A 24,528-nucleotide genomic window follows, 5' to 3' on the forward strand; every position below is an offset into this window, starting at 1 on the left:
AAGCGGTTCCGGGTCGTCGTCGGGAGCCAACATGGAGCCCGTGGCGCGCGCGGGGCCTCGCTGAGGGGAGAGCCGGGGCCGCCGCCGGGCCGCGCCGCCGCCATGTCGCTGGGCGAGTACGAGCGGCACTGCGACTCCATCAGCTCCGACTTCGGCAGCGAGTCCTCCGGCAGGGGCGGCTCCCGCGGCGGCGGCAGCCTGCCTGGCGAACAGGAGGAGCTCCACTACATCCCCATCCGCACCCTGGGCCGCGGCGCCTTCGGCGAGGCCACCCTCTACCGCCGCACCGAGGTAGGCTGCCCGGGAAGCGGCGGCGCGGCGGGCAGCGGCGGAGGGGCCCTCTCCTCCTCCTCCTTCCCCGCCGCCGCCCCTGAGGAAGGCGGCCCCGGGGTCTGCTCCGAGGAGGGCCGGGGGCCGCTGTCAGGGCGGTTTTCGGAGGCCTCGGTGCCCAAAGAGCCGCAGCAGGGCTTGTCCCCCGGGGTGACCCACTGACAGCCCCTCGGGGTGACAACAGCCCCCGGGGCGACTGACTGACAGCCCCTGGGGTGCCTGAGAGGGTTTGGGTTTGGGCACGTTTGAACACGGCCAGTCTCGGGGTCCCCTCAGGTTTCATAGGGAGGTGGGGAGACTCTTCCGATGCTAATAGATTCCTCGTTTGTTTTTGTTTTTTTTCTATGTTTTATTCCAGTCACAGAGGACATGGGGGCACCTCATACAGGTAACTGTCTCGCGGGACCAGCATTTCAGCACAATCAGGGGAAGCTGGCCCAAAAGCCGCTCCTCCCCTTGCTCCCACGTCGTTTAATCCCATCCAGTCCCATGGTAGTTGTGCTTTTTAGCGGCTGTCCAAGAAAAGCATTTGACTTGGGTCCCAAGGGAAGTTCTTTGGTGGTTTGTTGTTTTTGTTTTTTTCCTGGGGGAAGGCCACCCTGGGGCATCACGGCTCAGACAGTCTAAGTGAAGGCAGTTCACTTAGCAGATCACTCACAGCGTGCCTGGCAACAGGGGTGGGCCTCACAAGAGCAAACTAAATTTGTTCTTGTTTCCTTTTTTTTTTAATTTTTTTTATTTTTTAAAGAATACCTATGTATTCGTAATGGCTCATGCTCTTGTATGATAAGCCACAGTTACAGGATCGGAAATACACTGTTCTCCCTTTATTGAACCGAAGTATGTTTAGTCTTTATTGAAACAAAACAAACTTTGTGTTTTTCCCTGGAAACCTTGTACTATGTGTTCTTTGGTGGTGGCTTTTTTTTTGTTGTTTTTTTTTCTCCCCAAAGCAAGTGCTGGCCGGCTAGAAAGATGGCTTCGGGCCATCACTGTACGGAGCAACAGACAGAAACCCTCAAAACTTATTGTTGTGAAGAATCTTTGTCTGAAATCTGCAAGAGGCAGGAAAGTCCTTTTACCTTTCCTGAAATTTTAATTTCCTGCTATAAAGGCACATACTGTTCTCTTCATAGTTGTGTGTTTTTAATTAAAGGATGTTTTTGCGTTTCAGGATGACTCACTTGTAGTGTGGAAGGAGGTGGACCTTACCCGGCTGTCAGAAAAGGAGCGCCGTGATGCTTTGAACGAAATCGTTATCCTTGCCCTCTTGCAGCACGAGAACATCATCGCGTACTACAATCACTTCATGGATAACACCACGCTGCTGATTGAGCTGGAGTACTGTAACGGTGAGGTCCTTGCTCCCACTTACACACAGGTGGCTGCCACGTGGCTGAGTCACCCTCCTGCAGGGGGTATTCCTGGGGTGTCCTCTGGGGAGAGGAGGTGAATTCTGCTGTGTAGTTTCTCCAGAAGAGACTGAGGAGCTGCCTGATTGATTTATGTCTCGGGTGCCCAAGAAAGAAGCCCAGTAGTTAGCGCAGGTAGTTCAGGCAGAAGATGACTTCTCCAGTCTTCTGAGTAGCTGCAGTGGAAGAAGTGGGCTATTGATAATGTACACTTAAAATACACCTTGCTGTGCTCTTTTAGGAGAATAGTGGGAAAAGACCATGAGGATGTTAGGGTCTCAGTGCTAGTACAGAGCAGGGCTGTTTTTCAGTAGCATCTCTTAAATAGACCTCTCCATTCGGCAGTTTTAAATCAAAGCTCAAAAACCTAGTGGTACACTGCAGTCAGGAGTGTACCTTGTTTCCTGCCTTGTGCTATCAGCTTCTACATTTGCTATAAAAAAAAAAAATCTTGTTGTTCTGGGGGTGGAGAAAACTTTAAAATTCCATCCAAGAGTAGATCAGATGGTATTGTTTGGACTTTGCAGGGGATGGAGAGGTAGAAGGATTTGATATGTGGGTCTGAATTGCAGCTGCTGTCAGGCAGCTGGAAGAGGAGGTCATGAACAGCTGACACTGTGGGATAGCTTCCCTGGCTGGGTGTCTTTTGCGTGTTTGTGGATCACATTAAGCCTTGGCTTATCAGCAGAAACTTTTTTTTTTTTGATGGAAAAGACAATCATCATGTTGTCATCATCTTGGACAGATTGCTTTCACTGGGACAGGTTAGGGAGGACATCAGAGTTGTGCAAAGTATTTTTGAAAGGTGTCAAACACCCTGGTTGGCAGGTTGTCCAAAGCTGGTTTTGGTTCTCTACTTTTTATTCTTATACAGGGTGGAGTCAAGTGCAAGAGTAGGGAAATGTAGCTCTTTGATGCTATTATTATTTTAGGAGTACTCTGTGTGAGCTGTTTACCTGCCTTGAAAAGACTGTATGCTTGGGGCCATTGTAAATTCATTGCAGGACAGAGAGAGAAGTCGCATAGTACTGATGTCTGTTTATGTCTCTAAACTGCTTGTTTTGCTTTGGGTCAATAATCAATGACCTGCGTTGCCTGAATATGTCTGAGTGATGTGGAACTAAGGACATGAGAAAGAGGGAATCTCATTTAGACTTATGGATGTTGGTTTTGGCAGTGTGTTGTTTCTGTGGCTTTTGTTACAGAATACAAGTGTGAGATAATTTGTGAGTAATTTTTAAAGCAAGGCTGGACTAATCGCTATCGGACACTCCTCAGAATCCAAAGGTTTTACTGTTTAATTAGCCCATAGAAATCATACAGCAGAAAGCTGTCTTGCACCATACCCGTGGGAATGGGAGCGGGCCTGGTGTTCCGTTACTATCAGGACATGATGTATGATAATTGGGGAATGGAATAGCAGCAGGATGTGATCAGAGATTTGGGATTTACTGCTAGGATGTTAATCTGGGAGTCTCGCTGCCTGCAGCCGTCAGCATCATTTCTATTAGCTCTCCTTGATTTTCAGTCTGCCCTCTTGAAATTCTGACCTGCCCTGAAGAGTCTGCTGATTCCAGGCTCCTGTTGGTGGAGCTGCTGTTGTCAATGCTTTGTGAATTCTGCACCCATGTATTTGGCAGGGCAGATGGAGAGAGGCAGGTCAGAGCTGGGCAGTAAGTGGGGAAAGGCAGTAATTTATGCTTTCAGGGACTACTCTAAACTTGTAATTGCTTTCTTTCTCTTTTCAAAATGTATTATTTATTTAAATATAATGCTGAGCAGGACCGTCTCACATGATTTGGTGTATAGTTTATAAATGTTTACATATCCCAAGAAGTGCTTACAGGTTCAAAATATGTGGGGACTGCTAGCCTATCCTACTGATGCACTTTTCAGAGAGTAATAAATGGTGGTGTTTAAAAAGAATCTTCTCTGCTTAAATGTAGATATGGTAGTCAAATTCTTAGATGGAAGAATAAGTTAATTTTGTGAGTGCCTGACCAGTTTAGTGAAGAGTGCTGAGGGAGAGCTGTAGTGATTCATCAGATCTCCTAGGGGATTGGAGTATTCCCAGCAGTACCCAAGCAGAGTAACTGCTGCCAATAACTAACATGAACCTCTCTGTCTTTCTCACTCACAATTACAGGAGGGAACCTCTATGATAAGATTCTACGGCAGAAAGACAAGTTATTTGAAGAAGAGGTAATTTGGAGTGGTTTGAGGGAGCAGTGGGGCTAGCCTAATGTTCAAGGGGTCTGTGTCATTATCTTAGTATTTCTAGAACATTTTTTCCCTAGTGCTGGTGGGGAATTTCTGTGTCTATCTGGGGACTGGTATCCTTCCTCTGCTGTTGCATATCGCAAGCATTTATGGACTATCGGAAACCTTTTATTTTCCTTCTTGGCTGTCTATCAGCAGTATAAACTTCCAAGAATGAATGAGAGTGCTCAACTGACTTTGGTCACCTTATCATCTTGGCTAACATTTAACTTTAAGACCTCTTTCTGTGTTTTTTCTTCATTGGTACTCAGTTTCTCGCTCTTCTAAACAATTTTGTAGGTTCTTTTCTGAGTAATTACCTTGAATCTGTCTCACCATAGATTTTTTTTTGTTGTTGTTGTTCCGTTTTCTTTAAAATTATTTTCTGCTGTCTGCTTTCACCTCATGCTGAGGTGGTTAATCATTACACTTATTTATCTTATATAATGACTTTTAAGGCCTTCCAGTTCATGGTGAATATTAAATGGTCACTGTTCGTATTCCACAGACCCCAACTGTAGATCTTTCCCAGGTGGTCACTAACTGTCATTCCTAAGTCTTTTCACTCATTGAATTCTGTGATGCTTGTCAGGACAGACACCATGAACAGCAGTAGAACAATGTACACTTTGGAATAGCTTTTCAGAGATTTCCAAAACAGGAGATTCTAGATTTTCATACTCTTGCTTGAAAGAGCATCTAATTGGTAGGGCCAGGCCCTCTTGCTGTGCCTCTGTGTGACAGGGGCATATGGATTTTTGGAGGTGGTTTTTTTGATTCTCACGTAAGGCTTTTATCCCTACCCTTGCAGATGGTGGTTTGGTATCTCTTTCAAATTGCATCAGCTGTGAGCTGCATTCATCGAGCAGGAATTCTTCACAGGTAAGTGTGGAGTGTGGTAAATGTGAATGCAGAACTCCTTTGGGTAGCCTTTGCTTCTGTGTTTAAAGCAAGCATTGAGCTTCTCTCCAAAGCGTAGCTGGACTGCCCGGATTTTAAGTATCACTTCTTTAAAAAGTTCTTATTGGGCTACAAACCATCTCGTGATAAACGTGCAAGAAATTTTGTATATGAAAAGGGAATCGCTGTCTTTGATGCTGCGGTTTGTAAACAAAGAATTAATCTATGGAGGAAGGAAGTAAATTTGCCCTTTATTGCCATAGCACATAAATGAAGTGGGTAGAAAGAGCAGTTACCACAGGCCAAAGGTACTTCCTACCCACTCCACAATTAGTAGCTTCAAACCAACACCTACATCCTTCTGTAACTCCTGGAGGCTGGCAGTGATGGAGGCTTTGCATTGGTCCGTTGCTGTAATATAACCCGGGTGAAGGTTTGTCCTGCATTTGGCTGAATCTCAGTTTTTCAGCCTGTTATTTAAGGAAGTAATATAGCTTCTTGGCTGGCAGTGGTAATATTGACATTGACTCTGAGATTTTAATGAGTAGCTAATGACCTTTTTCTGTTGCCCTTTTCTCTTTTGGAGGGGTAAATTTCATGGCTTAAGTGTGCTTCATGGAGGCCATGTTGTCCTGGGGAGTACTGCACGTGTAGACAGCTGTTGCCAGCGTGGTTGGGTCGTGTGCTGCACAACATCCTTCTCTAGCTAATGAGCGTAGCTGTGTGAGGGTGTTTTCTGTGGGATGGCATTGTGGTTGCTGCTGTGCTGAATCTTTGGTAATTGGCAAGCCTTGCTAATGAAGGGTTGGTACCCTACGCTCAGCAAACTTTTTTTAACCTAAAGCAGATGTCGTGTCTTTCCTGCTTTGCAGCGATTTCCTGTTTACCAGCTCTGTTGCCCATCTTCACAGCAGGGTTCGCAGTCTAGGAACACATGTGGCCACAAATCCTTCCATGATAATGAATTGAACAGTTATTTAAATGTTTGTAGTGATTGCCTTCTGCTGCAGACATTGTCAGAGTGACCCAGGACTTTGCGATGCCCCAAGTGGATGAATGCAAAGTGCTGCTTTACTTGATGTTGTCCTGATCTACACTGGGAAGTTGTTGATGGTACGTTAGGAAAAAAGGGGTGATACAAAGTGTTGGCCGTGAGAAGTGTATCATACTGTGGGGGCTTCCTTTCTGTATTTACAGCCTCATATATTGATCTGTGAAAATACATATAAATGATTCTGTGAGAAAGTGTTTTCAATGAGTTTTGGAATTCAGCATTTTTGTGGCCATCAGCTTTTTGATCTTCTGGGCATAGTTTGTTGTTATAAAGAGTTGTTCTTGAGGCATAAGGCAAAAGGATGTTGTGCTTAAGTTCTAGAGTGCCATCTGTTTCACACCCTCTGTGTGTGTTTGTATTTGCATACATACATATTCATGCATACATTTATGTTTTCAGTGAGCTCAGCGACTCCTGGCTTGGGTCTATTTATAAAACTAGGAAAAATAAGACCTGCTCAATGACCTTCATACGAGAAGAGACTCAGAGGGGGGAAAAGAACTATCTTTGATCTGTGGCCTTTACATAGGTGTCTGGAGCCTGAGCTTTTTAAGCTGTGTTGTGTTTGTGTGGGGATGTCATAAAACACGGATAACTGCAGTTTTGCCCTAGTGCTTGGAATCAAATTGCTTTTGGAGAGCTCTTGTAGTTTTGCCCTAGTACTTGGAATCAAATTGCTTTTGGAGAGCTCTTGTGTGTGTGAGAGAGCGCTGGCAGAGTAGCGAGCTCCTCATTTTGGGGGGGAGGTATAATGATGTGTGGAAAACTGTGAAATTTGGAAATATATTAAATATATTTGAGTGTCTGCATTTCTTTTCTTTTTTTTTTCCTTTCAGAGACATAAAGACATTAAATATCTTTCTAACCAAAGCAAACCTGATTAAATTGGGAGACTATGGGTTGGCAAAGAAGCTGAACTCCGAGTACTCTATGGCTGAGACTGTGAGTATCTGCCGCCTTTGTGTGCAAACTGAGGTGTGTTTTTCTCTCCTCTCTGTGTGCCTTGCAGAAGGCTAGGGATGCTGTACGTTCTTGCTGCTTGTTTTCTGTGGTCTTCCCTTTCTCTTTCCTCTGAACATCCCTCGGTGTTATCTCACTGACGTTGGCATATTTGCTGGTGTTTTGCAGCCTGCAGTTATCCTTTCTCCCAGGTTACCTTTTGAAGGTCCATCTCTCTGCAGAGCAGCAGTAGACTGAAGATAAGTGCCACTGTGGGCATGGAATTATGTCAGAGCCAGTACAGCTATGCTGGAGAGCACTGCTCTTATTTCCCTGGTACCTGGGCACGGTACTTCCAAAGGTGAATCTGTGTAACGTGAAGGCAGTGCAGTCCAAATGTACAGAGACAGTGGTATAGCCACATCGGTACAGCGCTCTCCTCTGGGCTAGTTAAGTCCAGCTTAGCAAGTTAAATTAATTTGGTTGTGCTACTGTGCTAAGCAAGAAAGGCACTCATGCTTCTTGTGGTAACCAGGTATAGGGTTTATTGGTAATGTTCTTGGAGGGGGCACAAAGCTTTGTAGGAGAGATTAATTCTACCAGAATGCTGTCAAGCCTGGCTTTGTTCTAGAGCCTTCCAGAAGGCAGTTTTGCAGCCGGAGTTAGGACACAGGGTAAGCTGCATTGCAGGCACCTGAACAGCACAGCTTGGATTTCCCAGCTCCATTAATTTCTGCGGTGAGCACTGGGCTTGGAAAGGGAGACGTTATCTGGAGCTCCTATCTGCTAAAGGCCTTTATTATAGTTTGGGATGCAGGCCAGCTTGCACTTCCCCTTAGCAGGCCGTATTATTAGATTTAATGCAAGCTATTGGTGTTCTGTTCGGATGTGGAGTTAGACACTTGCCAACCTCCCTCCAGAACAGGAGCGCTATTGTGCAGTTGCACAGTGAGTGGGAGCTGAAGGCTCCTGCATAAAGCCTCCCCCCGCTCAGCTGGGCTGCAGCAAAGCCACTTCTGTTTCATCACATTTTTCAAGGCCTTCTGGCTTTCAGAGGAAGTGCAGTCTGTGCTATGAATTTCCAGGTTTGTTTTTGCCTATGTTTTGTGTGTTCATCTACACCTGCAAGCTTCTTTTTTTTTTCCCTTTTTCTCTTTTGAAAAATTTTGAATTACATACTTGGAATCATATTTCATTCTGCATGTGCTGGCTGTGCTCTGGCAATGCACAAGATCAATTTGTGATCTTAATGACCAGTGGTGGTCTGGTAGTAATTTTTTTTTTTTTTTTGTGAAATGAGTGCAAACCACATTATTGTCAGTATTTGTAATGGTAACAGACAAATTACAATTTGGTAAAATGTCTTGCTTACTAAATGCTGATTTCTCAATTCTTTCTCCCACTTACCAAGGTAGATATAGAATATGTGTCCTGTGTCTTTCTTACAGAAAGCTTACATCAAGGGGTAAAGAGGTTTAGGTGCAGCATCCTAGTTCTCCATGTGATGCTCCAGCTAGATGGGGTTGTCCTGTTTCTCCATATGATACTCCAGCTAGGTGGGCTTCTAAACCTTCCCATGGCGAGGACTCTGCTGTCTCTCCAGCTGTCGCGCTCGGCACTGGGAAGTGGAGGGGCGATGGGGGATTCTGCATGTGCCCGTTGGGTACCTAGTGCTCTGGCAGGGCCTGATGAAAGGCCAGCTTTGTACTCCTTGGGGCTTTGCCGAGAGAGCTGAAAAGAGGGCAACTATAAATATTTCCCCTTCCTCTGAATTCCATCTCTCTCGTTTTATTTCGCTGTCTAGTTCCTTGCTAGGGAATGAGCTCTGTTAATCTGGAAGCTTCATTCTTACAGCTTTTATCATGTTTCTTCTGTGTCTCCTTGTTGTGACTCTGAGGTACGCCACGATTTCTGTTGTAGCTGGCAGGCCTTCTGTATTTAAGTGCTGGATTTGGGGATTTTGTGTGTGGGGTGGGGTGTTTGTTTTAAACCAATTCTTCAGGAAAGCCCATTCTCAAGTGAAAGCCGTTCAGGTGGGACTCATGCCAGCTTCCTACTTACTGACCCCAAAGTAACACCTCTTTTGCATGAGACAGTGTAGCCTTTGTCCTGGCAGTACCTTGGGATCAGACAGAGTGGCTCCATAGCCATGGGTTGGCATCTGTGTTTGGAAGCTTTGCTAGATTCCTTTTCCTTCAGCCTCTTATGAGGGTTTACATATGCCTGGTCAGTATGTAATCCCCTGAACACCTCTAAATGTAGTATATGTAAGAGGGGGGCAAGTCCATGCTGTGTTCTCATGACTATTGAGAAGTATGTTCCACATCAGGGTCCGAGCAGAGAGGTGGTCTGGGATCTTCTAAGAAACTCAGGTACAGGCTTGTGGATGAGAAGGGAAGAAGCGTGCTTGTTGTTCCCATCCCTCCAGCACGTTGGTGGGGTGTGTCATCTGTGTCACTTCAGTGCTGTGTCACATCTGTGTCTAGCTCTGATGCTCATGGGTCTGTGTGAACACAATGTATACTGAGCTCCTGAATTCAAGGCTGCTGGATCATTTCGGTTTTTAAATGTTCTTTTTTCCTAGCTGGTAGGAACGCCGTATTACATGTCCCCAGAACTCTGCCAGGGTGTGAAATACAACTTCAAATCAGATATTTGGGCTGTGGGCTGTGTCATCTTTGAGCTGCTTACTCTGAAGAGGACCTTTGATGCTACTGTAAGTCTGCAAACCAGGATGGGCTGAGTACCCTTATTTTTTATCACCCTGAGATTCACACTTGGCTCACAGCTTTCTTAACTCGTGTTTTTCTTTCATTGTTGTCTATATCTGCTGATTAAGAAAGTAGTGGCAGAGAAAATGTCTGCACGATTTCCTGTGCCCTGCACTGCAGATGCCTCTCTGGCTTCTGCCAAACCTTGTCTGCAGCCCTGGGTTAACCAGATGCAGAATACAAGCTGCGCTAATTTGTATCATGGTTGTGAATGAAACATCCTTTTCTCTACAAGGAGGAAGTTTGTGATTGTGTAGTCTGTTTTTTTTTTTTTTCAGCATTACTAGCTGTGAATTTTTTGGTGCAGCATTCTGTAGCAAAAACTTCCAGCCTTTGGATTTCATAGGATTTAATCCTGTTACCCTGTCTCAAAGTTTGGGTGCAAGTGAAGTGTGGTCAAGCTGGCATGGGGAGAGTGAAAGGGAGCATTGCTGGCTGGCACATGTGATTTGCAATGGGAAAAGCTGCTAGCTGCTATGTGCAGGATTTTGTAACTCTTAAAGAGAGAATGTGAAAATACCATCCTTTTCTGACACTCTCTCATCATGGCTACTGAATCCTCAGTAGCTTTGCTGCTATGTGGTGTTTCAATGCCAATATGCTGCGTGGGAGATTCCATGCAGGGAGAAACCTATTCTCCCTCTGCTGTTATGGAATTTGGTGGAAAATTGGATATTGCCACCAAGTCTTAGCTATTGGAAGTACCATTTCTGCCGGAATTATTATTGGGCTTCTGGAGAAGCCGCTAGGCAGGGAAGAAGGAGGATATGTCCTGATCGGAGAAGGAGGAAGAAAATAACAGTGGCCTGTAGCATCTCTCCCCATTGGACACATTGTCCAGTTCAGTTCCCTTACAGCTGGTTTCTGCCTAGAATCCCCTGAACCTTTGTGTGAAGATTGTACAGGGAAATCGAGCCATGGAGGTTGATTCCACTGTCTACTCCCGGGAGCTGATCCAGATGGTGAATTCCTGTCTTGATCAGGTTGGTGAGATGCTTTTTAATTTTCAGACACCCTTTCCCAGCTGCCTAAGCTGTGAAATTCAAGGGTGAAGGGGAATGACATGCCTGTTTCATGGAGTTGATGATGCTGGATAATTTCTGTGAGGCCTGAGGCATCACTAAGGCTGGGCTTCCTCCAGTCCTCTGACAGCATTGCCTCAAGGTGCCGTGCAGCCCTGCAGGCTCTGGAGGGATGCTGGGTTTACTCTGATGCCTATTATTTAATGGTCTGGAAGAAGCAGTTGTTTTCTAACGCAGTGCTGCGGAGGTAGGAGCATTGTCTCGGTACAATCTCTTAAGGTTCTGGCTTTCTGACCATGACTCTGAGTTTCTGTAAGGCATTAATTATTTGGAAGCAAACATACTATTGATACCTTCAGAGCGTGGAAGTCAGTCTCGCACATCCCTGGCATTTATCCCTATTTGTTCCAAGAACTTGGATTAATTTCTTTGCCTTCTGAAGGGAGTCAGGGAAGGAAGTCTATGCAGGCTTGAAATCCAGCTCAAGATTTCATTGTAGATGATCAGGATTTCCCAGAGAATGACTTGTTGCTTGCTTTTTTCAGGATCCAGAGAAGAGACCCACAGCAGATGAACTGCTTGAACATCCCCTTCTCAGCAAACGCAGGAGGTAATCAAATGGTCATGCCTGAAGCCTGGACAGGTGCCAGGGAGAACAGGAGGGTTTGTGCAGACTAGTGGCGTTCATGCTTTTGAAGCAAAGCCCTGAAGTTAATTTGGCCTGTTGCAAGGCAGTTGTTGAGGTACACTTCATCCTCTTTAGGAGAGAAGTGCAGTCTTGTCTTCTGACCAGTTGCTGTGCCTGTTGGTGCACGGCTACCGTGAGAAAGGTCTTTGTGTCCTTTGGCTTAGAAGCTGCTGTACTGAGAACCGTGAGGCTGCTTTGAGGAATGCTGGTTCCCTCTCTTCAGATCTCTGAATGAAGGGTTACCCTTAGATCCTCCTATGGCCATTGGAAAAGACCTTTCAAAATATACTTCTCATGCAATATAGAGACCTGTGCTTTCTCCCTTTGTTGCCTCCCTCTTCTGGAGGGAGTTGCATTGAAAGCAGTCCATTTTAGCTTAGTTTGACCATTGTTCTGCACACACCTTTTATGAAAGGTGGGACAGAATTCTCAGAGGCAGTAGATGTAGTCCTTTATACCAAGATTCTTTTACTTGCTAGGCAGCAAAGTCTGAGCTTTGTCTTGCTGTATGTAAAAGCCCAAATCCCGATAATACTTAGCTATTTAAGGTCATTCTTGTGCAATATGGGCATTGGTTGGCCACATTCTGGCATATATATATAGTTTGTTGTCCTTGGCTAGCCCGGAAGTTCGTTAGCTATATGGTACGTTACTTCTGCCCTACTTACTGTGTATTGCTGTGAGCTGGTAAACAGCTGCCACGTTTCCTCCAAGAGGGAGCAGCATTTTATTGGAAAGGAAAGCAGTCTGTGTGTGGTGCTTGTCAGTAAATTGCTTTGGGCAATGTTGCTATTTCCTAAAACGCTTTTTTCTCCTTTGGCAGGGAGATGGAAGAGAAAGTCACACTGCTTAATGGGCCAAATAAGCGACCAAGGTAATTATTTGGGCTTGTGCTTGAAAGGAAGTCTGGTGAGAACGGCTCCCCAGAGAGGAACTTTGCCCAGAGTGTTAGTCTGTGACAACCGTAATGAAATAGTGTAGTTTCAAAGATTCCTAAATGCCGGGAATTTGACGTAGTTGTTACAGGGTTATTGTCCTGCGTTTTACTCTGCCTTTTATATCCTGCGTATCTGAACGCCCGGAGCCTTACCTCAGGGGATCCCATGCAGCTCTCATCTGTCCCACTGAGGGTGTAGTCTTTACAGGTTACATATCTGAGGGTGTAAGGTAGATCCCTCCTTTCACATAGATTCCCTTGAGCAGGAAGAATATCACTGAATGTTGGAATGTTAAATTAATATAAATATCTTTCTTAAAACTGGATATATGTAGGGGTTCTCTACAGTCCCCAGTAAACCCCTAAGTGGGGTTGCTCTGTGAAGCACGCAGCTTCCGTGACATGCATAGCTGTTTTTCTGTGGATTTGTCAGATAGAATTTGACTTTTTTTTTCCCTCATAAACTTGGAAGTACTATCTGACCACTTTATGTGAAGTTGTTCCAGTTCATAGTTTGCTCACAAACAGTTTGCTTTGATGACAGCTTCCATTTTGCAATCTGCTTGTGAATTGATTCTTACTTGCATCAAAAAGTTATATTTTTGCCCTCAGATGGAAACCTATAATATAAATAAAAAGGATAGAGGGAAGATAGAAGCTTTTGGATGCTTCTGTATTTTGAGCAAGATTTCATGACTGTTCGTAAGGCTTTCATTTTTCACAAATGAGAACAGCTCCATGGCCATTCAGTGAAAGCCCAGTCTTTTTAAATGACATGAAATTGGATGGTAGGCTTTTAAAAATTATTCCTGGAGGCTGCTTTCTCTGCTGCTCTGAGACAGGTTTGATCCTGAATCTGTCTATAGCAGTTGAGGCCTCACAAGCGCTCAACAAAGAGAACAGTTTGTGAAAATTAAAACCATGAATGGTTGTGAAGGGGAAACTGGTAGGCAACTGTAGCAAAATGAGTGATGACAGTGAACATAAGCTCATTATTAAAAGCATGTGTGTTTTTTGGGGGGGTCTTGTGCAGGTCAAGTACCATGAATGAGGCTCCCATTGCGGTGGTGACTTCACGCACTAGTGAGGTGTATGTTTGGGGAGGTGGGAAGTCCACCCCCCAGAAGCTGGATGCCATCAAAAGTGGCTGCAGTGCACGCCAGGTGTGTGCTGGTAACACTCACTTTGCTGTGGTGACAGTGGAGAAGGAGCTCTACACCTGGGTGGTAAGTGAAAGAAACTGCAGGAATGGGGTAAGGGTGGGAGAGGAGAATCCACATCCACTGCTGGCTGCTCGTGAGCCTGTTAGAATCAGATGGGTGAGCAGCTTGGAAAGAGAGAAATCTGATTGCAGTGCATGCTGTGTGAGGCCGCGGGCTTTGGGGCTGACCCAAGTCTCCCAAGGGAAGTGTGGTTTTGGGAAAAGTTTTCCATCACGCCAGGAAGCGTATTGGAGGTTTGCTGTGCACTTGAGGATTGTAGGTGGTGGGCTTGTAGGCCCAGACGCTGAGTCAAACATCTCTTCTTCCCCTTCCTGTCTTCTAGAAACGCACTGAAGGCTTTGTGATGCTCTGTTGGCTTTGTGTATTTTTGAGAAAGGTTTTCTGAGATCAGAATGGGTGGGATGAGTGACCTTGTTGTAATACAGATGTCATCTGTGAGGCAGCTTGTGGATGAAAGCAGAGATGTCTTATACTAAACAACTCTGCTTTTTATGATGAGTGGAAATTCTGAAATAGTTTAAAGTAAATAAAAAAATGTTGGCATATAATGCATTTAAAACAATTGAATCCTGTCTTCTTGGGCTTTGATGGTCAGTGATGTGGAAGTATTCTGCCTCTCCAGGCTTCCACAGGCTTTTGTATTGATGGTATAAAGTCTGTTAAGACAGATTAGAAAATACTGGTAGGTGGCTGAGAGAAGAAAGAGTTCCAAACGTGAGGAGAGCAACTTGAAGTAATTTGCCGGATGTTCCTGCAAGAATGGCCGCTGAAAACTTTCAGCTGGCTATTAATATTTTAGTTTTAGCTTCAACACTACTCAGAGTCCTTTTGTTTTTCGTGTAGAACTGGTAGATCTGGCCACTTCAGTGAGGTTTGTTTCTTTTTTGTTTTTGGTTTTTTTTTTGCAGCCATTAGGAAATAGAAAACTAGGTCAAAACTGATGAATTTCTGTCCTGAGTCAAGCGGTGGGTTCTGTAGCCTGGCAGATGAGAAAGGAGCAGGGATTCCTCACCAGCTGGTGTCCTGAGACCAGATCACTCCTCATTAGTGCATAGCTGCCCAAAAGCCTGTGCTACCGTTTAGAATGTCGCCTGCAGTTATGCCACATAGATAGCACTCCCTTCCCTGGAGTAGCTGACACACTTTCTCTTACTCTTTGCTGCCTTGTGTTGATTGATTGAGGTGCTACAACTATTGGCACCATCTCTGGAGTTGTGGATACATAACCTTACCAGATGTTTCTGTCTTGCAGAATATGCAGGGAGGCACCAAGTTGCATGGGCAGCTGGGACATGGAGACAGAGCCTCCTACCGGCAGCCAAAGCACGTCGAGAAGCTTCAGGGAAAGGCCATTCGCCAGGTGTCCTGTGGAGATGATTTCACAGTGTGCATCACGGGTGAGCGCTGGAAGGGGACCTCTGTGCTGTGGAGATGTTTGCCCTCACGATCAGACTAGCAGAGCAGCTTTGTGCAAAAAGGAGAAAGTCCTGTGTGTTGCTCACCCCACAGTTTTGAGGATATTAGGTGTGGTAGTGGAGATAGACCAACATTACTACACAGAGGAAGATACTGGCTCGCAGGAAGGCTAGGTTTTTGCTAAAGATGTGCTCCTTTTTGGTGATGAAGCTGGTTGTTGAGCACAGCTCCTTGGGGCTGTGCAGAGTCCCTGCTCTTACTAGTGCATGTGTTGCTTCCATATGTGCCTGCATTAAAGGCAGAGGAGCCTGAAGTCAAGAATGTAAATTTGTTTGAAGCTCTTTTGGACTGTGTGGGGAGTCACCCAATGATAAAAGAAGATGTGTATCTGAGATTTGTTTTTTAATTCAGAAAGCTTGAGAACTGGTAGCTGTATTTAGTTCTAACCCTGCTCATACTTTTAAAGATGTGCTGACTGTGGTGGTGTCTGTTACAGAATAATTTGAATCTTGCTTTACCCATGGAAACATAATTCTCAAAAAGGCAGTTTCCAGCTTATTTTGTCAGTGCTGGAAAATCAGAGGTTTGACATAGATAAGCTCAGAACCTCAGTGTGCTGGAGGAGTGACTTGGGGAGCCACAGGATCAATTTATGTGTTTCTGTTAAAGAAAGTGGCAGCTTCAAGACTTTTTTTTACATTAGTGGCCTGAAATAGCTGCAGATTGTGGTGTAAGGTCATCCATCTTAATGTGAACAAGAAAGGACTCCGTATTCTCCTGATGACATTCTTCTGCACTAGAGAGGAGTAGGATTACAGAGAAGAGGTTGCTATGGCCCTGTCCTGAGAGGTTGATGTGCAGCCTGATACAAGCTCTGTATGCTGACTGAGCTTCCCTTGTGTCCTTCAGATGAGGGCCAGATGTATGCCTTTGGCTCAGACTATTATGGATGCATTGGCGTTGACAAGGCTTATGGCTCCGAAGTCCTTGAGCCTCTGCAGCTGGATTTCTTTCTCACCAACCCTGTGGAGCAGGTCTCGTGTGGAGATAACCACGTGGCAGTGCTGACCAGGAACAGAGAGGTCTACACGTGGGGCTGTGGAGAGTATGGTAGGTAGAGTCTCCCTGGAACCTAAAGGTACTGGGGCCTGTCTGCTCCAGAGAGTGGCTTAATGCAGGTGTGTAATGCTGGGTGGCAGCTGTCCTGGGGACAAAGAGCATTGTTTCTTTGGGGCTTTCTTTCCTTGGAAGAATGGGGAACTGGGGGCTGAGCCCTTGGGACTTCACTCTGGGAAGCTCTAAGGTGCCGCTTGGCTTCCTTGTGGGTAGGACAGTTGTTCTGTGAGTGGGGTTGGGTTACCTTGAGGATTGGCAGGCAATGGTGCATGTAGGGGAGCAGGTTTCTAGTTCTGTAAGGAAATTTCTTTGGGACTATGGAGAGACAATACCATTTCTTAGGGATGGGCACCTAACCCTTTCTAACTGAAGTGTTTTCACTGATGCAGGGCGCTTGGGCTTAGATTCAGAAGAAGATCACTACACCCCTCAGAAGGTAGGGCTGTGACTACTACTTCTCAAAATCTGCATGGGCATAAATCTAAATTAGTTCCTGTTTGGAAATAATAACTATATGAGGCTCCAGTTTTTCTTGTTTCTGAGGTAACACAGTGTTTGCAAGAGTTATAACTTTACTTCCTCGCTTAATTTTGCTTCATTTGTCCATAGAGGTTATGGCAGGGGACATGCCACTCCCAAAACAGTCAGCATCATGACTTGGAGCTTCATTGCTCTGATCTCCAAGCTGGAACTAGAAATGCCAAACTTAATGTTGTAGAAATCATAGTAGAAACTACCAAATTGGGTAGTTGGGTCTGTAGAGGAAACTCACAGCAATGCAAATAACTGGGAGTCTTTGACATAATGAGTTAAAGATGAGTTGAAAGTAAAACCCTCTTGAAATACAGTGCTTGGGGTAACTGAAGTAACTTAACCCACTGGGGGTTAGAAACCAAAAACGTTGTGCCTGGAAACCAAGTATCTGTGATCACAGAGTATTGCACCCACACAGCACAGCCCCAGCCCTGCTTTGCTAACTGGGTCTGGTGCCTGTAGGCCCCAGCTGGCCAGGATACCTGTGCACCACATTTCTGGTTCCTGTGCTGCCTCACTGGTGTCTGGACACAAGGTCAAGAATGCCTTGAATTTCTGGATTGTGACCGGCGTTTCAGTGTGCTATAGACTTTGTGATACTCTTCCACCTTCATTCAAAATAACTGCATCGGGTATTACCAGTGCCCAGACAAGCTGAACCTCTGCTCTAACCCCCTATGTTTTCCATGTGCCAGCTTCTGTGTAGTAGGTGTTGGGATTTTGATTTTCTTGGGATGTATTTCTTCCACGTAGGTGGATGTTCCGAAGACCTTAAACATTGTGTCTGTTCACTGTGGCTGTGATGGGACTTTCCTGCTCACCCAGACAGGCAAAGTGTTGGCATGTGGACTCAACGAGTTCAACAAGCTGGGCCTGAATCAGTGCACTTCAGGGATAATCAACCATGACGTAAGTCCATTTGGGTCCCTGGTTCCAGCTCCCAGCAGTCAGTAGTACATGGGGAAACGTGACAGTGACAAAGCGTCCATTAGCTTTGTGCCAATTTGTTAATTCCAATCCAAGACAATGGATACTGGGATTGTGGGAAGCGGCAATTTGTTCCTCAGTTTCCTGCCTGCCCTATGGGCTTATGTCAGATCTGAGGCAGTGAAACTGATCGCGAGCTGCTCCAGGGTGACTTGGCCAGTGACATGGACTCTGGCAGTTCTTTACCATGCCCATGTTGGGATGTTGTGGCCTGCCAAGACCTGCCTGAGTAGGTCGTAGCTGGTGAATGTGTGATTGTTCACTCTGTGCTTACCCACGTGTCTTTTCTCAGACGTACTGCGAGGTGCCATACGCCACTTCCCTTACATTGGCCAAGCAGCTGTCCTTCTACAAGATCCGTACCATTTCTCCAGGGAAGACACACACAGCTTCCATTGATGGTGAGCCCTATCTATCAAGAAGTGAATACTGGTTGCTGGATGACTTTACATCAGCTTTGCCCTTTCAGCCTGGCCCTTGACATTGAGGGTTGTACTCTTGGTAGCAGGGTTCATGCCTGCTCCAGGAATCCAGCATTCCTGTTCCTCAGCAGTGTTGCCTCCTGGCCAGCTGAAGCAGCAACATCAGGTTCTGGGTCAGCCTTCCCTTTTTTTTTTAAAGGGAAAAAAAAAGTTTGGGGAAGAATCATGCTCTGGGATCACAGAGCAATCGTTTATGGCTGAGTTAGGCTTTGCCCAAGTGACACCATTCAGAGGGCTGAGAGGAGTCCCAGCCCCCAGCATCAGAAAAGGGGAGCAACAGGAGCCAGGAGGTAGGGAGAGTTTTCCAGGCTGAAGCCATTCCTCTTGGCTGGCACTGTCCCCTCCCAGCCTGGCTGGCTTCTCAGCAGAGTCCTTCCTGGTCATGGGCTGTTGCTGCTAGTTCTCTGCATGCATGGCTGCTTCCAGAGTTGGGCCCTCGCTGTGACTGTCTCCTCCTTCCTCCTCTCAGAGCGAGGCCGCCTGCTGACCTTCGGCTCCAACAAGTGCGGACAGCTTGGTGTTGGGGACTATAAGAAGCACCTGGGAATTAACCTGCTGGGAGGCCCCCTGGGGGGTAAGCAGGTGATCAGGGTTTCCTGCGGAGATGAGTTCACCATAGCTGCTACTGACGGTGAGTGGGTCTTTGCGAAGTTCTGGTGGGTTCCTTTGAACTAGATCTGCAGGGTGTTTAACGGGCTCCCGCTGAGCATTTTCTGTACCACCCCTGCAGCACTGCCCTGAAATAAAGAAATCCTTCTAGGCTGGGGCTCTCTGGCCCTGTTAGTTGTCCCAGTGCAGCGCCAAGCATTTGCTGTCCCTGGGGCTGCAGAGGGCTGGCTGGGTGGCTGCCTGCAGGTTCGTTACCAGTTTGTTCTCCCACTGGCAAAATGGAACTGGTGGATTAGATACTTTGGGATACCAGTTACGCAGAGAGGCTGTGACCCTTGTAGCTATTACAGGCCGACAGGGAAGGAGCAAACTGATGCTTCTGAATCTCTCTTTCCTCAGACAACCATATCTTTGCCTGGGGCAATGGTGGGAATGGGCGTCTGGCAATGACATCGACCGAGAGAGCTCATGGCTCAGATATTTGTACCTCATGGCCTCGGCCAATATTTGGATCATTGCATCATGTTCCAGACCTGTCGTGCCGTGGCTGGCACACCATCATCATTGTCGGTAAGTGTAAGCTTAGGATGAAATTTTGGGATCTTTGTTGTGATGATGTATTGCTTGCCAGGGCCTAGGGAAATCCTGCCTGGGATCAGGCCAGCTTGCTATGGGGGAATGTGGCAAGTTGCTCTGAGCTCTAGGCCTGCAACGTTGGATTTGTTGTATGCCTTTATAGGAGTTGTCCTGCTTTCCATGTGGCGCTCTAACTGAAAGCATGTTTCTCTTCTTGCAGAAAAAGTGTTGAACTCTAAAACAATCCGATCCAACAGCAGTGGCCTGTCCATTGGTACTGGTGAGTAACCTGTCCAGAGAAGCTGTGGCCTAAGTCCATCGGGTGGTTAGTTTGAGTGGGTGCAGTTTGGTCCCACAGGATGGTTTCTGTGTTTGAGAAGCCTCATAGAATTGCTCAGAGGAAGGAAATCTAGCTGGTGATGTGCATTGGAAAGGATGGCCCAAATCTGGGAAAGAACTGAAGCAGAATGCAGCGAGGCCTTTGTAGCTGAGAAAAGGACAAGGAAAAGCTGAGAGGAATGAGGAATTCACTGAAGGCAGCTGAGAAGGGAAGGGGGGCCGTGGGGCAGCTGCTGGAGAGATGAGTCCAGTTTCTTGGACCTGTGGGAGGACTGGGGCCATGAAGCTGCAAAAGACTTCTGCACACAAGCCCTTCTGGGGAGGCCTGCAGGGAGTGGTAGGAGATAAGCTGTTAAGAGAAGTGCTGCTAGCGTGTGCTCTCACCGTGGCTGTACAAAGTTGCATCTTCTCTGCTCCAGCTGGGGTTTGGCAACAGAAATAGCAGAGGTGGGGAAAGTATAAAGTTTTCCCTCTTGTTTGGTAGTGCCTCAGAGCTCCACAACTGGAGGAGGAGAGGAAGAGGATAATGAACAGGAAGCGGAGACTCCCAATCCCAGTGGAGGCTTTCGGGGAACCATGGAAGCAGATCGTGAGCTGGGGGGCTGGATCAGCACCACAGAAGCCAAGGGAGGCAACAGTGGTGACAGCAGCTCCTGCCCTGGCTGGCTGCGGAAGGTAACGTGGTGTCTCAGAAATGCCTTACAATGGGGATCTAGGCTGGGGAAAACCAAGTGGCCCCTTCCACCTTTAAGGGATGCTCTGAAAGGTTCTGAGAGCTGTGCTGGGTGGGAAGCTCTTTAGGCCTTGCTGCCTTTTTTACCACAAGAGGGTGTTGGTGCATTGGTTGAGGAGATGAAGACAGCTGCAGGAAGACAGGCAAGCCTGACAATGCTGCTTTTGTCTATGCAGGAGTTGGAGAACGCTGAATTCATCCCCATGCCTGACAGCCCCTTTCCTCTGAGTATGGCATCTTCAGAGCCCGAGAAGGAGACTCTCCCTTACCAGAAGCTTCAAGGACTCAAAGTGGCCTCTGAGGAACCTGTTGGATTAAACAAGCCCAAAACAGAGCCCTGGGTAATGTTATGCAAGTGAATGCTTGGCCAAAAGCTGCTGGGGACCATAAATGGCAATGTTTGGATTATTGGGAGAGCTGAGAAGAGGGTGTTGGATTGGCCTAATTCATCTGGATGAGGAAAAGAGGGCTGTTGATAATAAGAAATGATGATGCAGCAAAGACAGCAGTTCACAGGAATCTAGAACATAAGGCTGGGGCTTGATCAGATTGAAAATAATGAGATCAGTTTTGTGGAAGAACGTAGTTAATGCAGCTGGGAAAAAAAAAAGAGAAGCCCAGAACCTAGCAGAAGATAGAAGTTTAGAAAGCAGAAATTGTGGTGAGATAGGAAGAAGAACTGATACAGGAAAATCACTGAAAAATTACAACCTGGGAGCATACCTTATTCCAGGAGTTTTCTGTCCCAAGAGGAGGCACAGATCCCAGGCTTAGGGAAAGGGGGGTAAACCAGATGGATTTTGGTGATAGGACAGGACCAGCTTCCCCAGAAAAAGGATGAAGTTAGTGGCTTTGTATTGAAGACTTAATGACTAGTAGCTTGCTGACCGTGGCTGCTAGAAGTTTGGGAAGTCTGGAAACAAGCTAGGGTGACACGTTCTGTGCATGGTTTCTTCTTGTGGCACATACAACTCCTGGCCTGACTCCCCTCCATGTCTCTGCAGCCTACTTGCCTGAGTCCGACCCTGCCGTGTGGTGATGGGAAAGCCGCGTCTCCTGTTGCAGGCTGCATGTGCAGCGCTCTGCAAGTGGAGGTGGCACAGCTCCGAGGCCTGGTTTTACAGTGTCTAGATGATCAGAAGAAGCTGCAGCAGGAAACTGTTCGTCTGAGTGCCCAACTCCAGCGGTTCTGCAGGGGGACAGAGGCGACGCAGCAGGTGAGGACCCATCTCCTGGGTGCACATCCATGCTCAGGGCTCGCTATGCTGATTCAGGCTCCTGTGTAGATTGGAGGCTGTGCAGAAAGAAGCAGCTCTTAACAGATGTCTGTCTTGGAGCAGAGTGGGGGCACTGAGCGCCTGTTTATTGTGTGAGCTGCTGATGCAGGCTCTGGTGGTAGCAACAGGAATGAAACCAAGACAATGGTTTCCTGTGAGGACAGCCCAGTCCTTGAGGGACCTGGGATTCTCCTCTGTTTCTCTTGGTGAGAAGGTATTGGCAGTCAGATGTCACAGAGAGTCCCAGACGGTGGTGGAGAACAGAAACTGTGCCTTATGTGGCTCCTAGCTTCTTTGCAGCTAGTCCTGGAGCTGTTTGGGTAACTGCTGTGTGTTTTGGCAGGTGGAGGTTCATTCCAAAGGAACACAAACAGCCAAAGAGGAGATGGAAGTGGATCCGAAACCTGACTTGGATTCAGATTCCTGGTGTCTCCTGGGAACGGACTCGTGCCGCTCCAGCCTCTAGTCTCCTGAGCCCACTGGGATCCATCTAACTTCACAGCACACTAACCGAATGCAGAGAGCGGCTTTCCTGGCTTCAGGTCACTCGCAGACAAGGAGCGAGGCCGGAGGCTCCAGAGCAGCACCCATGTACGTTTGATATGAACTAGGAGTGAGTTTGAGAGGGGAAGGGCCCCTGAGCTCTAGGCCAGCTCAGTGATTGAAGCAGCAGCAGCTCCTCTTTGTACCTTATCTGTCAATTCTGCACGTGAGGCAGAACGGCCCCAGTACGGCGATGGCTCCAGTAGCAGCTTGTGGCCCTTTCATTGTTTCACTGCTTCCTGGGAGCTGCCTTTGGGACCCCGGTATTCATCACTGCATCTCTAGATGAGAGGAGGAGACGTGTTTTGTACTGAAGCTGGCTGAACCCTAAGACTCGCCACCTTCACTTCAGAGGGGTGAAGGACTAGGATCCTCTCCCTACCACATGGTAAGGCCCAGCCGGTGAGGCTGCTCCCCTAAGCTTAGGGGCAGAGGGAGCAGAGAATGTCTCATTCTGGAGGCAGTGGAGATCTTCCTGTTCGGGAGACAATGGTAGACAGCATGTCCCTGGCCTTGAGGCACAGCTTCTGACCATATGGCTGTGTCCAGTGGCCTGTATAGACAAGAGTTTAAAGGCTTTATTCTGGGTGCCTAGAGCTTTCCAACTTCCAGGCAATGCACCGAGATGAGTGAATGGGGTGGCGTTTCCAGTAACAGGGACTGTCTGAGATGGAATCTCTGGTTCTCAGTTTCAGACCACCTGCTTCCCAACCAGATGACAAGCATCTGGGCCTCAGACTAAGTCACCCGTTCTTGCTCCAGCTGTTTGGCTTGGTTTGGGTGCCAGAGCTTCTGGGTTTTTGGCGTAAGCCCGTAGCTGCTCCCTGCTTGGCTTCTGTTCTGCTCAGCCCCTGGTGCCCACGCTCTGCGTGGGTGTGGGAAGAATCAGTGTTTTTCCACTCAGTGTTTTGATGAAGCTGGAATGCAGTTTCCTACCCAGAATAGGTCATTAATGCCATGGTCACAGGATGCAGCTTTCCCCGATGACCATGAATGATCAAGTCTCTGTCTGGAATTCACCGTCCTTCCAGAAGCGAGAGGCTTTCCCAAGAAAATTGGAGATGGGAAGAGGCATGGTCTGATGCTCAAAATTTCCTCATTTCCTGTTAGAGAAAGAGGTTAATTTTGCCTTAAATTTATTAGCAAACTGACTTTGAACTAAGCTTTTGAGATTGGTAGGATCCCTGGGAGCAGCTAGCCTCCCCTGCCTTACATGAAGCCTCTAAGGAGTCCCGAGTCCCTCTCACCTTTGCTGTGAGAGTGGGGTTGTGATTTCGTTAGGCTTAAACCATCCCCATGGATGCCATGTCACTAGAATTGCCTTAGGTCTGGTGGAGTTGGGTGTCCTGTCACCTCTCCTAGACTTCTTCTTTTGAGAGACTGTTCTGGGGGAGCTGGGGTTCCCCATTTGTCTCTAGAGGTGGATGCCAAACCATTCTGCTTGTAACTTACGCTCCCGAAACCTTCTTCGGTGCCTATCGCCAGTATCTTGGGGCTGAATGGAGTGCAGTCTCTCCAGTGCAGTGTCAAGGGCAAGGATGGTACCGGTGTGCCCATCCATCCTTACCGAAGGAAGACTAGGAGGAGAGCCCTCCTGGGAGGTGATGAGCGTCAGGCACCCTGGCGTGGCCACGTCACTTGGTTGCCCTTGTGACCCTGCTCTCCTTTCCACCACGTGCGTCGGAGCCAGTTCTTGGGTAAAGGTCCTGGCCTGAGGGTTGTTGTTGCGGTCAGAAGCGATGGAGTTGGTCACGTTGCGGCAGCGCCTTTTGAGGAGTGAAGAGTTGAGCCTGAGCCATGTCCAATAAGCAAGCACCAAGCTGATGGGAGTCGCTCTCCTGCAGTGCACTGCTATCCTCATTTCTCAATGCTCTGCAGTTGGGAAGCTGGGTGCACAGACTGGATTCCCCTCGGATCGAGCGGAGGCTCAGGGTCCCCGACAGAGGCTGCCCTGTGCTCCGCAATCTCATATGTGCCTTAGAGGATTCACGCTATCCAGGTTGTGCCTGTTACAGACCACAGATTTCACACCAGCCAGCTATGCAACCAAAAAAAAAAAGCAGTTTAAAGCCAGCACCTTCGTCTTGGACTGACAACGGAAGGGCAAGTGGGCAGAAGTGCCTTTGAGCAGTTTCAAACCCTTTTTACTTCTCCCCTCCTTGCAGTGCTAGCTCCGTATGTGTTGGTCTCCTGCTAGTATTGCTACTGAGTTGTTATAGTGGAACACAACTTATGCCTGCTCTGACACTCTGGCTGAAAACTAGTTTGTCGTTGTCTTTTTTTGAAAGGTTAAAGGGTGGAGTGGTTTGGAGTTTCTGTTTAAATAAATGTTTAAACTCACTCTCCTGTGTTTGGAGTCTTTTTTTTTTTTTTTTTTTCTC

General features: G+C 47.1%; 1 protein-coding gene across 2 annotated transcripts; it reads left to right on the top strand.

Annotated features, from left to right (window-relative positions):
* NEK9 (NIMA-related kinase 9) lies at positions 1-24,487 on the top strand. Of its 2 annotated transcripts, XM_014941927.1 has the most exons (23): positions 16-291; positions 689-718; positions 1,505-1,682; positions 3,889-3,944; positions 4,813-4,883; positions 6,792-6,897; positions 9,479-9,610; positions 10,538-10,648; positions 11,233-11,297; positions 12,199-12,249; positions 13,346-13,538; positions 14,788-14,932; positions 15,861-16,061; positions 16,457-16,503; positions 17,355-17,510; positions 17,881-17,989; positions 18,540-18,701; positions 19,079-19,249; positions 19,476-19,535; positions 20,079-20,269; positions 20,504-20,668; positions 21,332-21,544; positions 21,948-24,487. In XM_014941927.1, the coding sequence occupies exons 1-23, from the start codon at positions 103-105 to the stop codon at positions 22,068-22,070; spliced, it is 2,925 nt and encodes a 974-aa protein (XP_014797413.1). In that variant the 5' UTR covers positions 16-102; the 3' UTR covers positions 22,071-24,487. The 2 variants fall into 2 exon arrangements, with proteins under 2 accessions (XP_014797414.1, XP_014797413.1); XM_014941928.1 differs by lacking the exon at positions 689-718 and having other exon boundaries at positions 1-291.
* Positions 24,488-24,528: the final 41 nt, after the last annotated feature.

The sequence above is a fragment of the Calidris pugnax genome, unplaced genomic scaffold (assembly GCF_001431845.1).
Source record: "Calidris pugnax isolate Ruff unplaced genomic scaffold, ASM143184v1 scaffold56, whole genome shotgun sequence".
Lineage (NCBI taxonomy): Eukaryota > Metazoa > Chordata > Aves > Charadriiformes > Scolopacidae > Calidris > Calidris pugnax.